This window comes from Bos indicus, chromosome 2 (genome assembly GCF_029378745.1).
Source record: "Bos indicus isolate NIAB-ARS_2022 breed Sahiwal x Tharparkar chromosome 2, NIAB-ARS_B.indTharparkar_mat_pri_1.0, whole genome shotgun sequence".
In the NCBI taxonomy this organism is placed as follows: domain Eukaryota; kingdom Metazoa; phylum Chordata; class Mammalia; order Artiodactyla; family Bovidae; genus Bos; species Bos indicus.
The window spans coordinates 4244809-4262306 of record NC_091761.1 but is presented as its reverse complement, the minus strand read 5'-3'; the positions used below and the strand labels follow the sequence as shown (position 1 = coordinate 4262306).

The 17498-nt window shown below is 36.9% G+C and overlaps 1 protein-coding gene across 2 annotated transcripts in view; it reads left to right on the top strand.

The window, feature by feature from the left end:
* UGGT1 (UDP-glucose glycoprotein glucosyltransferase 1) overlaps positions 1–17498 on the top strand; it is a 111051-nt gene that overhangs the window by 43910 nt on the left and 49643 nt on the right. For both annotated transcript variants that reach the window (XM_019968868.2, XM_019968860.2), the window contains exon 18: positions 8708–8872. In XM_019968868.2, the coding sequence (XP_019824427.2) occupies positions 8708–8872 (165 nt within the window). The remainder of the gene's footprint in view (positions 1–8707; positions 8873–17498) is intronic.

Here is a 17498-nt window from a genome sequence, read left to right as displayed (position 1 = left end):
CTTTATATGTATTTTGCATATTAATCTCTTATTGGATATTATTTGCAAATATCTCTCATTTTGTAGTTTTTTTTTTCATTTTAGTGATTTTTCTTTTGCTATGCAGAAGCTTTTTTCATTTGATGTAATTCCATTTGTTTATTTTTACTTCTGTTTTCCTTGCCTGAGTAGGCATATCTAGAAAAATATTGCTAAGACCAATGTTAATGAGCATATTGCCTTTCTTTTTTCTTGGAGCTTTGTGGTTTCAGGTTTTACATTAAAGTTTTGATTCATTTTGAATTAATTTTTGTATATGGTATGAGACAGTGGTCTAGTTTCTTTCTTTCTTTTTTGTTTTTTTGCATGTGGCTGTCCATTTTTCCCAACACCATTTGTTGAATAAACTATCATTGCTCCGTTGTACGTTCTTTGCCCCTTTGCCATAAATTGTCCCTATATATTTGGTTTTGTTTTTGGGCTGTTATTTCTTGTTCCATTGATCTATGTATCTATTTTCCTGCCAGTGCCATGTTGTTTCGGTTACCATGGCTTTGTAATATAAGGAAGTCAGGAAGTATGAAACCTCCAGCTTTGTTGTTTTTCTCAGGATTGTTTTGGCTATTTAGGTCTTTTATATTTTTGTATAAATTCAGAATTTTTGTTCTATATCTATGAAAAATGTTCTTGAGATTTCAATAGGGACTGCATTGCATCTGTAATATAAATTGCCTTAGGTAATACAAATGTTTTAACAGTGTTAATTTTTCCAATCTGTGAGCATGAAATATTTTTCCATTTATTTGTGTGTTCAGTTTTTTCAACAGTCTTACAGTTTTCAGTGTGTTTCAGGTCTTTCACCCACCTGGTTAAATTTGTTCCTAGGTGTTCTGTTGTTTTTGTTGTGATTATAAACATTAATTTCTCTTTGTGCTTAGTATATAGAAATGCAACATATTTTATATGTTGATTTTGTATCTTATAGTTTTACTGCATTTGTTTATTATTTTTAATAATTTTTAGTGCAATCTTCTTTATAGTTTTTTACACATAAAATCATGTCATTTGCAAATTGTAATTGTTATTGGGCTGGCCAGGGTGTTCCTTTGGTTTTTAAGTAAAAATAAAAGGCATGTTTTCATTTTCCCGTAGAACTTTATTGAACAGCATATTCACCATTTTGTTCCACTACCTTCTGCCATTTTCGAGGCAACTTCATAATTCCATCTTCCCAAAACTTTTTATCGTTTTGAGCAAAGAACTGTTCCAGGTGCCTTTTATAGCCTTTCAGGAAATGGAAACTTTTTTCATTAAGAGAATCTTGTAAAGACTGAAATAAATGGAAATCCGAAGGTGCAATGTCTGGAGAATACAGCAGATGAACCAGAACTTCCCAGTCAAACTATAATAGTTTTTGCCTGGTCATTAAAGAAACTTGTGGCCTTGCATTATCCTAGTGGAAGATTATGCATTTTCTCTTGACTAATTTTGGGTGCTTTTTGTTGAGTGCTGCTTTCAGTTGGTCTAATTGGGAATAGTACTTGTTGGAATTAATCTTTTGGTTTGGTGGAAGGAGCTCATAGTAGAGGACTCCCTTCTAATCCCACCATATATACAATATCACCTTTTTTGGATGGAGACTGGCCTTTGGTGTAGTTGGTGGTGGTTCCATGATCTGTTCCATTCCACATTATTGTATAGTATCCACTTTTCATCACCTGTCACAATTTGTTTTAAGAGCGGAATGTTTTCATTACAAGTAGAGAATCACATGCAGAAATATAGTCAAGAAGGTTTTATTCACTTGTGTGGAACCCAAACATCAAAGCAATTAATGTCACCAAGCTGGTGCAAAATAATTTTCAGTGCTTGATTTGGATATTTTTAGTATGTCAGCTATTTCCCTTTCTCAATTCATGTCCTGATTTGATTGCTGTCAGCTTCAACTGGTCTACCCAACTATGGAGAATTGTCTGGTGAGAAATCTCCAGCACAAAATTTTGCAAACCACTTTTGACAGAGTCATAGCACATTCCACATTCTCCTTACGCTGCGCAAATCTTCTTTTGAATTTCAGTTGTGTTTTTACCTTTCTGAATAAAGCATAATTATGTCAGAAAGGTTGCTTTTTTCCTCCCATCTTCAGTATTAAAGTGGCTATGCAAAAATTCACCAATATTAATAAGTTTTTAAAAAAAATCCTTGCTGATGGGACAGCTGTCACAATATGGTCTATTAAAATTGTTTCAAAGAAAGTTAAGACAACTGAACACTACTATAGCTACCTCTGCTCTCTTCTGGTTTCCACTTGAATAGTGTATCTTTTTTATCCTTTCTTTCACTTTTGAGTCTTTTTGTGTTCTTAAAGCAGCAATGAATTGTAGGCTTATGTAGTTGGGTCTTATTTTTTAATCTATCCAGCCATTCTATACCTTTTGATTGGAGAATTTAATACAGTAACAGTGATTATTGATAGGTAAGGGACATATAATACCATTTCATTAGTTATTTGAGGCTGATTTGTATTTCTTGTTTTTTTCTTCCTCTCTTGCTGCCTCCCTTTGTGAACTGATGATTTTCCATAATGGTATGCTTTGGTTACTTTCTCTTTATCATTTGTGAACCTACTGTAGATTTTTGTTTTGTGGTTACTATGAGTCTTACATAAAATATTTTGTAGATATTAACGGTCTCTTTTATGTTGATGCTCTAACTTTGATCACTTATAAAAACTACTCTTTTATTCCCTCCTCCTTTTTATTTTGGACATCACAATTTAATTCTGTATTGTATGTGCTGTGCTGTGCTGTGCTTAGGCGTTCAGTTGTATTTGACTCTTTGCGACTCCATGGACCCGCCAGGCTCCTCTGTCCATGGGGGTTCTCCAGGCAAGAATACTGGAGTGGGTTGCCCTGCCCTCCTCCAGGGATCTTCCCAACCCAGAGATCAAACCCGGTCTGCTGCATTGCATGCAGATTCTTTACCATGTATATTTAATAGCAAATTATTATAGCCTTAGTTACTTTTAAAACTCTATTTTTTTTTTTTTTTTGCTTTTCATTAGCATATTCTTTATATCGAAAAACAGATGGAGTTTCATGTGTGAACTGCATCATCTTTAGAGGGGAATTCAAGTGACTCTATGTTCTCTTTGAGTGTGGAGGTCATTGCTACAAAGTTTGTGGTTGAGGGCTCTCTCATGCTTCATCTGAATACTCTTGTCATTTGTAGAGTTAAGTTTCTTTAATTTCTTTTTTCTTTGATGCCTTCTGACTGGATAATTGCAAAGTTTCTGTCTTTTAACTTGTAGATTTTTTTCTTTTACTTGATTTCACTCTGATGGTAATGTTATATTGTTTTTTATTTCATTCATTATATTCTTCAGCTCCAGAATTTCTGTTTGGTTCTTTTTTATGCTCTCTCTCTCTGTCAGAATTCCAATTTTGTTTGTGTATTGTTTTCTTGATCTTACTGAATGTCTTTCTGTGTCTTGTAGCTCACTGAGTTTCCCTATGACAGCTATTTTGAGTTCCTTATTGTGTAAATTGCAGATTTCCATGTCTTCAAGATTGATTACTGGAAGATTACTGTGATCCTTAGGTAATGTTATAGTTTCTTGAATTTTTTGCATATTCGTTGCATTTTTATGTTGTTACCAGAAGTGACTGGTAGCAGTCACTTCTCCCAGTCTTTGCTCTCTGCTTTCGGAGAAAAATACCTTTCATTCCAGCCTTGTTAGGAATTCTGAGGCTTTCTCAGAACATCTGTGGGTACATGTACTCCATGCTGTTGTTCCCTCTTGTGCAGATTTCTGAAGCTTGTTTAACTCTTCTTGATTCTACAGTGCCCCAGGCTGGGTGCTGACAGGCCCGTTTTTTGTTTTTCCCAAAGTGGCACTACAGTTCAAATTTTGTCTGTTTCTGGCCCACGGGTTTGGACTGGCTTTCTGTATGTCCTCATTAGCCATTGGCAAAGTTCACTCTTGCTGCCGTTATCAGGATTGTACACTGGGAGCCAGCCTCTGTGTGCAGGTTTATGTGGGTTAAGGTGTATAGAGCACTGTAGGGTGCCCATGAGCCATCTGGGGGAGATCTGTGAATGAGATGTCCTGGGTGGCTCTTAGGTGGGCTTCTTGATGCAGTAAGTAGGATCTGCCTTCCTTAAATGCCTGAAGAGCACTGTCTGCTGCTCTCCCAGCCTTCCCACTTGGTGAAGCTGCTCACAGTTCTGTATTCTGGATGGGGCAGAACAGAAATGAGCCTCTTTGCCAGCATCTCACATAGCTGGGGAAGCTGAGTGCTCATTCCCTTGCTCTTACTTCCCCTGTGGAAGAAATCATAGGCTCAGAATCTCTCTTGTGTCCCTGAGCTGTGCTGACTTGGGAGGAGAGTGATATGAATAAAGTCAGACTGTTTCTCTTAGTCTCACCAATGTGTCCAGTGGACAAAGTCCTGGAACTTCTCTGCTGGAAACCTAGACCTTCTTTGGCATCATATCCATGGGTGATTGCTTAAGATAGTTGTTCCCAGGAGTTCCCTGGAGCCAGCTCAAAGGCCAGTGCAGAGGCCACAGCCGTTGTCAAAGTCTGTCTGCCTGTTCCCTGCTGCATGGGTGGGCAACACTTCTCCTGGGCCACTTGGCCTTTGGTGCTGGATTCCAGAGCTCCCACAGAGACACTTTTGCCTGTGGATGGATGCCGAATCGTTGCTTTTGTGTGAGGGAGGCACTAATGAGGGATGTCTTATTTAGCCATGAAACTGATATCACTCCTTTGCGTGCATGCTCAGTCACTTGCTTGTGTCCAACTCTTTGCCACCCCATGGACTGTAGCCCGCCAGGCTCCTCTGTCCATGGGGTTATCCTGGCAAGAATACTGGAGTTTTCATTTCCTCCTCCAGGGGATCTTCCTGACCTAGGGATTGAGCCCACATCTCCTGCATCTCCTGTATTGGCAGGTGGATTCTTTACAGCTGAGCCACCTGGGAAACCCCCAAATCACTCCTGCCTCAGTGTTAAATCTCCTTGTTTTCAGAAATATCCAATTGGGTTTGAAGTTGAAGCTGGTCATGAGGTCTTCGCAGTTTAGAGTGAACATGTTTCCGTTATTGTATTGCAACCTTTTGTTCAGTCACTTTCCTTTTTTTTTTTTAATAAAATAATATTGATATGGGCACGTGCTGGTGATTTTTTTCACAACCAACGTGAGGTGTACTCTGTAGAAAAAGGAAAAGTGAAATAAAAGGAAAGGAGGGCCACTTGAGAATATTTGAGGAAATTAATGGAATTTTCTCGTATTTCACATTTGGAAAATGTTTAACTTTGATTTTCTATCATTCTGTTGAAGAAAAAGTATGTGTTGCCTTTTTAATTGTGGGTGATTGCTATATCAAAAGGAATTGCTTAAAAACATTGAATACAATGGACAAATTGGAGGAAAGGGTGTGTTTTAATATTTATAATATATTTTATTAATAACATATTCTTTAATGATACATATGCAGAGTTGGATGTATTAGAGATGAAGGACATATTCTATAATAGTAATGGTTTTAAAGCATAATAATGTGAGAAGGAGTATTAAGCTTCTAGGGCATGGATTACCTTAATACCTTAATACTTGTCCTGTATGGTAAAGCCTCCCAACTTGCCTTTTTAAACTTGAAAAGGCTTATGTTAATAGACTGCTAAAACAATGCTGGAAACATAATTGTTACGTTAAAAGAAATGATAACATTCTAAAATTTACCTCTTATGATCAATTTATCTTGTGCAACAGAGAATCAGTTATTACATCTTCTTGAATTTTCATTTATATCCAAATGAATAATTCACTCTTGAAATACAGGCTTTCAGTGATAGCTTATATAAATACATAGATACAAAAGTGATAAGAAAATAGCATACTATTTTGCTGTCATGTTTCTTTCATATAGTGCATAATTAGCAAGCACTGTTAAAGAAATACCTACTTCTGAAGAAAAATATATTAAATCTAAAGTTCTGATTTCATTTAGCAGATTATACATTTGATTGAAAAATGAAACTCTCTCACAACCAATATTGGGTTTGTGTATATGTGTGAAAAATGTTTCAAGAAGCAGTCTCCACTGCAATAAATTTGAGGTGATCATTCTTTTACGTCTATTGATATAGAGATTGATCAATGAAAGAGATAGATATTGTTAAGAATTTAACATTTAGCTCTTTACATTTATAAAACAGTTTCATCTAAATAAGTTGTATAATCTGTATCTGCATGTGTGGGTGCTAAGTTGCTTCAGTTGTGTCCAGCTCTTTTTGGACTATAGCCTGCCAGGCTCCTCTGTCCATAGGATTCTCCAGACAAGAATACTGGAGTGGATAGCCATTCCCTTCTCCAGGGATTCTTCCTGATCCAGGGATCAAACCTAGGTTTCCTGCATTACAGCAGATTCTTTACTGTCTGAGCCACCAGGGAAGCCCAATCTGTATCTAACTGTCCCTAAATAAGGTTCACAGAAAGTGGTATTTTCACGTGTTGTCTTTTATGCACTGAAATCTTGATTTTGCTGAAGAATCAAGTGAGAGTATCACAAACCCAGCTCCTCAGTCATTTCTCCCATTTGGCCATTTGCCTCATCTGTACTGGTTAGTGGGCCTTCTCATATAAACAGGTCATAATTTCCTAGCTAAGTAATCGCATACTTTCAAGAGAAGATTATTGTGAGATTCTCAGAAGTCCTAAGAATCTAATGATCAATAAGATTCTTTAATTTTTTAAGATTTTTGCAGGACATGTACCCTTCATATGAAAAAGCCCAAGGAAAATAGATTTTTTTGAAAAGAAAGAATAAGTGCATGTTTTTTTAAAGGAGAAATGAGTACAATTGGCAAATGTGATTATATTTACAGATATCTGAGTCTTTTGTTATAAATTTGAAACGTTGTTATCTTCTGTGTTTGATATCTGAAAGAAGTAATTGTTTCTATAACTAAGGAGTACAATTAAAGTAGATCTTTTGAACTGAAGAGCATATAGTCTGATAGGTGCATATTTGTATCTTTTAAAGCCAAAGTAAGAAAAGTTCTAAATTATTCATGCCAACATTTTACTGCTGGCATATTATCTCTGGGTCTTTATTAATCTCAGTTATCTTTTTATGAATGACTCATTTGTGACTTTGTAATCAGTGTTTCAAAATTGTGTATAATTAGCATTTTTAGTGATCGGTTTCTAGAAATTCTCACATAAAAGTTTTAAGTGTGACTCGGATTATTGGCCTGCATTCTATTGTTTAGTCTGATAATCTTTTTGCAGGTTGTGAAAATGGAAAGTCAAAACATCTCCCTCCCACTCTTGACTTTTACTCAATTACCACTTTCAGAGAAAGCCAATGTTACTTACTTCCTATTGTTACTGAGTTATAGTGTGGGTTTTGTTTTGTTTTCTTGGGGAATCCATCAGTAAATTTTCAGAGCTCAAAGTATATTAAAATTGGGTGTCTAGGAACTTCTTTGAAATAGGTGAGATGTCAAAGAACAGAATTAATATAAGTTTTGGGGGTGTACCTTTGAAAGGTTCTAACACTGGCATAGAGACGTGGCAGAGATCAACCTAGAATGGTATAGAGAAATGGTGCGCTCACAGTCTTTCTCGCCGTGCCCTGTTATAGTCCATCATCGAAGTCTGTAGTATCATTTACCACTGTGGCTAGATCTGAAACTAAGCTTATGACTAGTATCAGTTACCACATTTTTCTATTCGTGCTATCTCAAAAAGTTATATACTTTAAATTTCTGCTATTTTCAGAAAATATCAGTTATAAGGTGTTTAACAAGGATGTCTTATAAACTTTTTATGTCTTGGGTAATGACATAGTTTTTACTCTAAAAACTTAGTCTTGAGTCTGTGGTTGGTATCTGGAGGAATGTACCTATATAGATTTTTGGAAAAGTCTCAGATGTATTTTTTCACCTGGTATTTCCCTGCCGAGGAACTTCTTCTGTCCTTGAGAAGAAAAGAAAGATTGAGCTTAGTACATTATAGAGTGATTTTTTGAGCACTGTCTTTTCACCAGCCTTGTTTTGGTTTCTGCAGGTGTAATTTCTTTTTTGGTGATATGGACCCTTTTAAATTGAGAATTGGATGTAAATATTTCATCTCAGGTTATCTGCCCAGGAGCACTAATAGTTTATGACAGTCTATAGTAGTGCCACCCATTATGGTAGTCTCTGGTCACGTGGGCTTTTAAAATGGAAATTAATTAGTTTCCTGTGCTCAATAGCTACATGTGGCTAGTGGCTACTGCATTGAACAGTGAAGATAGAATATCTCCATCATTGCAGAAAGGTCTGTTGTGTAGTTTGGGCTGTAATATGTATAATTCAGATCTGTTAGCCTGGGCTGCTTAAAATTACCCTCATCCCCACCTTCAACTACTTCTTGATTTATAAGGTTTTGTGGTTTTATTAAACCTCAGTAGTTTAAACTCAAATTTACCTAGTAGGATATTAACTATGATGTTCTTTATATATATATTTAAATTAATTTTTATTGGAGTATAGGTGATTTATAATGTTGTTAGTTTTTTATATATTTTGAAAATAAGTTTTCTACAGTTATCTCTTGGATTCTATATTTCTGTTGATTTTTTTTTCTTATTAGAACATGTATATGTCAAAAATATGCTTTGTTCCATTTTTCTCAGGAATGACAAAAATATCCTGTTTGTGGTCCCATGTGTTTCAGGAAGCAAGAAGTTACTATGAGCAGACTGGAGTTGGCCCACTGCCAGTTGTCCTGTTCAATGGAGTGCCCTTGGAAAGGGAGCAGCTAGACCCTGATGAATTGGAAACCATTACAATGCACAAAATCCTAGAGACCACAACTTTCTTTCAAAGAGCAGTGTACTTGGTAAGTAGTGTTTTGGGTAGATTTTGAAAGAGAATGGTTTGCTTACATTTTTGTAGTCTCTGTATTAGGCATTAAAGTTCTTGAAGTATCACTGTTTTCTGTACCACTCTCAACTGATTTGTAGACTCCCAGCAAATTCTGGGAGTGGAAATATTCGTGAGACTTCTATACATTGTTTTTGAAATAACTAATTTTATTGGCTTTAAGATTAAATTTTATACTAAAAATTCCTAAGAACTTAGCCATTCTTAGAAACATTTATTCTACTTCTAAGGAATTTTGACATAGAGAAATTCAAATATGCCATATGTGTGTGTGTGTAGTTATTATTGACATCTAACTTACATGCCATAAAAGTCAGCCTTTTAAGGTGGACATGCGGTAGGTTTTAGTATATACACAGAATTATGCAGCTGTCACCTTTGTCTAATTTCAGAGCATTATTACCCCTAGAATAAACCTGACACCCAGCAGCAATTGCTTCCCATTATCCCCTACCCTACCCCCTGACAACCATCAGTCTGTTTTCAGTCTGTGTGGATTTCCTGTTTGGATAGTTTATATAAAGGGGTTCAGGTAATATCTGGTCTTTTGTGATTGATTTCTTTTACTTAGCATAATGTTTTCAAGATTCATCCTTGTTGGAGCATATGTCAATACTTCATTCCTTTTATCACCAAATAATAGTTCCTCCAATGGACAGGCCGCGTTTTGTGCATTTATCAGTTGATGCATATTTGGGTTATTGCCACTTTGAGGCTACTGTGAATAATGCTGCTGCTTGCTATAAGCGATCGTGTAAAACTTTTACTGTAGACATGTTCTCAGTTGTCTTGGATATATACCTCGGAGTGGAATTGTGTGTCAGTTTAGTTCTATTTTTAACAGTAATTCTGTTTTTAAGAGAGCTGCCAGACTGTTTTCCAAAGCAGCTGCACACTTAAACATGTATACAGGTTCCATTTTTTATACTTGGTATTATCTGTCTCTTTGGTTATAGGCTAGTGGGTGTGAAGTGGTATCTCATGGTGGTTTTGATCTGCATTATTCAAACATGAATGATGTTGAGTGTTGTTGCCTGTGCTTATTCACCATTTATTTCCTCTTTGGAGAAATGTCTATTCAGATTATTTGCCTGTTTTTAATTGGGTTATTTGTTTTATTACTGTTGAGTTATAAGAGTTATTTATGTATTCTGGATATGAATTACTTATTATATGTATATAATTGTCAAATATTTTCTCTCATTTTCTGGTTTGTCTTTTTACTTTCTTGGTAGTGTCCGTTTACTTTTTTTGTTGTTGCTTGTACTATTTGTATCATATGTAAGAAATCTTTACTTAATCCTAGGTAATGAAGATTTCTGTTTTCTTCTGAGTATTTTATAGTTATTTCTCTTAATGTTTAGTTCTTTGATCCATCCTCAGTTAATTTTTGTATGTGGAGTGAGGTAGGAGTCTATCTCTTTTTCCATGTCCAATTTGAGACATGCAGCTGGATATCTTTGAACTATTCAGTTAGCTGCCCCAGTACCATTTTTGAAAAGAATAGCCTTTCGCTGTTAAATTGTCATGGTACCCTTGTCAAAAATAAATTGCCCACTAATGTATAGGTCTATTTTTAGACCGTCTGTTGTTTCAGTTAACCTACTTTTCCTATGTAAGTACCTCACAGTCTTGATTATAATCATAATCAAGTTTGAGTTTTCCAACTTAGTGTTTTTCTGTTTTTAAGAATGTTTGGCTCTTTTGTGAGTATTAAATGTATAAACATATGAATGTGAAATATATAAATGTATACTGAAGCAGTCTCTATAACAGCAAAGAATGAGAAATGATTTAAATATCCAACAATATGGTGGAACACAATGCAGCCGTTAGAAAGACGTTAACTAAGACCATCTAAAGACATGTCTACAACATGTTGCCACGGACCAGCAAATGGATTATATAAGGTAGTGTGGCTAGGCTGATCTTATTACTGTGTATATGTGAATGTGTCTGAGTAGGTGACATAAGTATATGTGTGTGTGTGTGTGTTAGGCTGGAAATGTGCTTAGTCACCCAGTCATGTCCAACTCTTTGTGACCCTGTGGACTGTAGCCTGCCAGGCTCCTCTGTCCATGGGGATTCTCCAGGCAAGCATACTGGAGTGGGTTGTAGTGCTCTCCTCCAGGGGATCTTCCCAACCCAGGGACTGAACCCAGGTCTCCCACATTGCAGGCAGATTCTTTACCATCTGAGCCACCAGGGAAGCCCAGGCTGGAAATAAATAACTCAGATGAGCAGCTTTTTCATGGACAGCATGGCGAGATCACAGATGATTGTTTTTCTTTGAACTCTTCTGTATTTATCATATTTTCATCAATGAATATGTACTATGGTGCTAATTTGAAGTAAAGAAGTTTTTAAAAAAGCCTTAGCCTGTTTACCGCCTGACAGGAAAACTACTCAAGCACAGAGAAAACCAATTGCTTTATAGTTTTAAGATTGAAATTATATTAAAAAAAATCAGATTTGAGTTCAAAGTGAGCTTCAGACAAGATAATTATGTGCCCACTTCCCTGGTGGCTCAGACGGTAAAAGCGTCTAGGTACAATGCAGGAGACCTGATTCGATCCCTGTGTCAGGAATATCCCCTGGAGAAAGAAATGACAACCCACTTCTGTACTCTTGCCTGGAAAATCCCATGGACAGAGGAGCCTGGTAGGCTACAGTTCATGGGGTGGCAAAGAGTCGGACGCAACTGAGCGGCTTTGCTACACTTGTGGTTTTAAAACTCATTGTGTGGTTTTGAGTAAACATTACAAATTTCAGCTCACTATTTGCTAAAATGAATATTTTTAGAAAGGAACTTTTCCTAATCACATTGATTTACATGAACACCTTTGGTTTTCAATCTACTCTTTTCACTGGGCTCCTGTCTATGGTCAGACATGCCCCATCTGCCATTTTGCATCAGGCCAGCTTACAAGACAGTTGTCTATAAAATTTGTAAAATCCCTAGTGAAATTTGATTAACTAAAACCTTAATTAATCAGTCATGTAGGTCTTTGTTTTTTAGGAGAAAGATCAAAGAAAGAGGAAATAAAATATTAGAGACTTCAAGCCGACAAAAAGCCCCTGAAACTCAGCTTTACACGTATGCTTTGTGCTTGTTCCATGTTCAGATGAATCTTAAAATTCCAAACACAAAGAAACCCGAAAAAGCAGCTGAAAGAAAATTAACATAGCCCCAAATCTCTGATTTAGCCACCATATTACCAGTCTTTAATGCATACACAAAATAGATGCATGCCCATGTGTATATATACTCATATATCTGGGAGGAAGATGATGGCTGGGGGTGGTCGCTTCCTCCTGAAAGTTTGTACCTGGAGTATTAATATTTGAAATGTACCGACAATTTTAAGTTTCTGGAGATGGAGGCATCATTTCTCCTTTGGAGTAGACTTCTAATGTTTCTAGAAAAAGTCCCAGTCTGGGCTGTTTAGTTCCCAAATATAAAGGACTTGGCTCATATACCGAGAGAAAATGTCAAGGTCACCATAAATATAACTGTTGTTGTATTCTGTGATGTGGCTACTAATGGGAACAAGGCTATTCTTTAGCCTGACTGTGCCCTTAATCTGTCGGGGAAATGATTTTTATGTAAATAAAACTTTGGATTGGACTGTTAGTATTCCTTAAAAAAAAAAGAAGGTTTGGCTTTTCTGTGTCCCTTTAATTCCCTATGTATCTTAAAATAAGCTTGTCAGTTTCTACCAGAGAGAGGCCATTGGGATTTTAATAGTAATTGTGTTGAATCTGTAGTTCAATTTGGGGACTATTGATGTCTTAACTGTAGTGAATCTTCCAACCCATGAATGTAGGACGCATTTCCATTTACTGTCTTTTAATGATGTTTCATAGTTTTCAGTGAAGAAGTCTTAGACTTTTGTTAAACTTATTCCTTAGTATTTTATATTTTACTCTTTTTGGTGCTGTTGTAAATGCATTGTTTCTTTAATTTTGGGGTAGTTTATTTGTGAACTTGAACTTGTTTATTAGCTCTGTTAGTCTTTTGTGTGGGTGCGTGTAGATTTCTTAACATTTTCTGTACAGAAATCATTGTCATCTTTCAAATGACAACAGCATGCCTAGAGTGAAACTCTTGAGTTTTTCCTACTTATAATATGTTACATTTTTTTTTTTTTTGCAACAAATTACAGTATTTCTACTCTCTTAGTTTTCTGCTTTTCAAGACATCAAAGTATGACTTACTGTACAGATATTTCAGGACCCCAAAGCAATGTATAGACAGAAAAAAAATCTCAGTATACTTAGGGATTCTCAGTAGCTTGAGAGGGAAATCAAGGTCTGGCATTCTTATAAATGATGATTATTAAGACTGATCAAATGGAAAGACTCAAATGATTTGTCAGTTTTGAACTGTGTATTTAATTATTTACTACAAATTCCCCTGGTTATTGTCATAAGAGTAAAAAAAAAAATCTCCCTCTGTATCTAGTCATCCATCTACCCACCTTCCAATAATAGGTAATTGCTGTTTTAAGTTTCTTCTGAGTTGTTCCAAAACATTTTTGTATCTATATGCTAACAATGAAAATTTACTCCTTCCTAACCTTTATTCAAAGTGGTAACAAATTATTAATGCATAACTATACTACACCTTGGTTTTTTTCACTTAACAAAATACATAAGTCTTTCTAATTTGGTGTATAGAGTATTCTCAGTTTTTTTAAGATAGCCATGTAGTGTTTCATTAGTAAGCAACTTTGCCCCACTTGGCAGCACATTTGGCAATATATAGAGATATTTTTTGTTGTCATAGTTTGGGGAGGAAAGAGGTGCTGCTGGCTTCTAGTGGGAGTGAATCAGGCATGCTGCTAAACCTCGTGCAGTGCTCAGGACGTCCCTTCCCTTCCAAAACAGCAGGACATCACCTCCCTTTCCAAAGAGTTATCTAGTCCAAAATGTCAATAGTGCTGAGATTGAAAAACCATTTTGTGGATATACCCTCACTGCATTTCTCAGATATATAAATTAACATTTTCCATCAAAACTGGGAACTTTTTACCCTTTATTTCTTCTATTAGTCTTTTGGTTTGTGATGACTTCTGACACAACACGGCCCAGAGTTAGGACATAGTCCTAACATATTAAGGACATAGTTTTTCACAAGATTGTCTTTATTTTAGACACTAGACACAAGTTCAGAGATCCTCAGGCCACCCTTACTTATGATCAAATAGCTACAAATGCAGGTATCCCCTTAGTTATGATAATTTGCTAGAATGGCTTACAGAACTCAGGATAGTGTGGTTTTTACAGTTAGCATTATTAAAGTAATAGAATATGTATCAGAAGCAGCCGAAGACTGAGGAGCACACAGCAAAGCTTTGGAAGGTTCCAAATGTAAACATTCTATGTCTTTTCCCTGTGATGCCAGGTTATATTATCCTTCCAGCTCTTTGATGTGGGATACAATTGTTCTGCAGTGTGTGGGTCGTCTGCTTGGTGGTTCTACGGTGGGGTTACTGGGGACCTCCTCCAAGAGGGCTTATGCCACAGGCTGTGTGACTCAGATCTGCCACACGCAGAGCCCCTGCCTCTTCGACAGGCCCCTGCTGACCTGCATCTTCACAGGAGACTCTGAAACACAGGTCTGGCTCAGTCTCTGTGGGGTCTCTGGGTCCTGGTATGCACAAGGTTTTGTTTGAGCCCTCCAAGCATCTCTGGTGGGTATGGGGTTTGATTCTAAACGTGATTTCACCTGTCCTGCTGCCTTGCTGGGGCTTCTCATTTGCCCCTGGACACGGGCTATCTGTTTTTGCTGGGATCCAACATTTCTCCTGTCAATGGTGGTTTAGCAGTGAGCTGTAAAAAAAAAAAAAAAAATGCAAAAGGCAAAATAGTTATTTGAGGAGGACTTACAAATAGCTGAGAAAAGAAGAGAAGCTAAAGGCAAAGGAGAAAAGGAAAGATACACCCATTTGAATACAGAGCTCCAAAGAATAGCAAGGAGAGATAAGAAAGTCTTCCTTAGTAATTAATGCAAAGAAATAGAGGAAAACAATAGAAAGGGAAAGACTAGAGATCTCTTCAAGAAAATTAGAGATATCAAGGGAACTTTTCATGCAAAGATGGGCACAATAAAGGACAGAAATGGTATGGACCTAACAGAAGCAGAAGATATTAAGAAGAGGTGGCAAGAATACACAGAAGAACTGTATAAAAATGATCTTCGTAACCCAGATAATCACGATGGTGTGATCACTCACCTAGAGTCAGACATCCTTGAATGTGAAGTCAAGTGGGCCTTAGGAAGCATCACTACGAACAAAGCTAGTGGAGGTGATGGAATTCCAGTTGAACTCTTTCATATCCTAAAAGATGATGCTGTGAAAGTGCTACACTCAATATGCCAGCAAATTTGAAAACTCAGCAGTGGCCACAGGACTGGAAAAGGTCAGTTTTTCATTCCAATCCCAAAGAAAGGCAATGCCAAAGAATGCTCAAACTACTGCACAATTGCACTCATTTCACATGCTAGCAAAGTAATGCTTAACATTCTTCAAGCCAGGCTTCAGCAGTACATGAACTTCCAGATGTTCAAGCTGGGATTTAGAAAAGGCAGAGGAACCAGAGATCAAATTGCCAACATCCATTGGATCATCAAAAAAGCAAGAGAGTTCCAGAAAAACATCTATTTCTGCTTTATTGACTATGCCAAAGCCTTTGATTGTGTAGATCACAACAAACTATGGAAAATTCTTAAAGAGATGGGAATACTAGACCACCTGACCTGCCTCCTGAGAATTCTGTATGCAGGTCAAGAAGCAACAGTTAGAACCGGACATGGAAAAACAGACTGGTTCCAGAATGGGAAAGGAGTACATCAAGACTGTATATTGTCACCCTGCTTATTTAACTTATATGCAGAATACATCATGTGAAATGCTGGGCTGGAAGAAGCACAAGCTGGAATCAAGATTGCTGGGAGAAATATCAATAATCTCAGAAACACAGATGACACCACCCTTATGGCAGAAAGTGAAGAAGAACTAAAGTGCCTCTTGATGAAAGTGAAAGAGGAGTGTTAAAAAGCTGGCTTAAAACTGAAAATTCAAAAAATGAAGGTCATGGCTTCCAGTCCCATCACTTCATCACAAGTAGATGGGGAAACAAGGAAACAGTGACAGACTATTTTTTTGGGCTCCAAAATCATTGCAGATGGTGACTGCCGCCATAAAATTAAAAGATGCTTGCTCTTTGGAAGAAAAGTTATGACCAACCTAGACAGCGTATTAAAAAGCAGAGAGATTACTTTGCCGACAAAGGTTCATCTAGTCAAAGTTATGGTTTTTCCAGCAGTCATGTATGGATGTGAGATTTGGACTATAAAGAAAGCTGAGTGCTGAAGAATTGATGCTTTTGAACTGTGGTGTTGGAGAAGACTCTTGAGAGTCCCTTGGACTGCAAGGAGATCCAACCAGTCAACCCTAAAGGAAATCAGAAGGACTGATACTGAAGCTGAAGCTCCAATACTTTGACTACCTGCTACGAAGAACTGACTGCTTGGAAAAGACCCTGATACTGGGAAAGACTGAAGGCAGGAAGGTAAGGGGATGACAGGATGAGATGATTGGATGGCATCATTGACTCAATGAACATGAGTTTGGGTAAACTCTGGGAGTTGGTGATGGACAAGTAAGCCTGGCGTTACAGTCCAAACGGTTGCAAAGAGTAGGACACGACTGAGCAACTGAATGACTGAACATGTTGGGTATTTCCATCCAGGGAAGTTCAGTTAAGTTTTGGCGTCCAGATTTTTTACTGGGGCTTCCTTATGTAGCTGCTGATCAAAAGCTTTTAGGTTTAATTAGGTCCCCAGTTGTTTTTTGTTTTTATTTTCATTATTTTAGGGTCAAAAAAGATCTTGCTGTCATTTATGTCAAAGAGTCTTTTTCATGTGTTTTCCTGTAGTGTCTGGTCTATACATTTAGGTCTTTAATCCATTTTGAGTTTATTTTTGTGTATGGTGTTAGGTAGCATTCTAATTTCATTCTTTTACATATTGCTGTCCAGATTTCCCAGCACCACTGATCGAAGAGGCTGTCTTTTCTGCACTGTTCCTGCCTCTTTTGTCACAGACTAGGTAACATAGGCTTGTGGGTTTATCTTTGCACTTTCTATTCTGTACCATTGGTCTATGGTTCTGTTTTTGTGCCAGTACCATATTGTTTTGATTACTGTAACTTTGTAGTATCATTTGAAGTCAAGGAATCTGATTCTTCCTCCTCCATTTTTCTTTCTCAAGATTACTTTGGCTGTCCAGAATCTTTTGTGTTTCCACACAATTTGTGGAGTTCTTTGTTGTAACTCTGTGATGAATACCATTGGTAATTTGATAGGAATTGCATTGAATCTGTAGATTGCTTTGGGTAGTATATTCATTTGCACTACATTGAGTCTTCCAATCCAAGAACATCATATATTTTTCCTTCTGTTTGTGTCCTCTTTTGATTTATTTCATCAGTGTTTTATAGTTCTCTGAGTTCAGGTCTTCTGCTTCTTTAGGTAGATTTATTTCTTAGTATTTTATTCTTTTTATTGCGATGGTA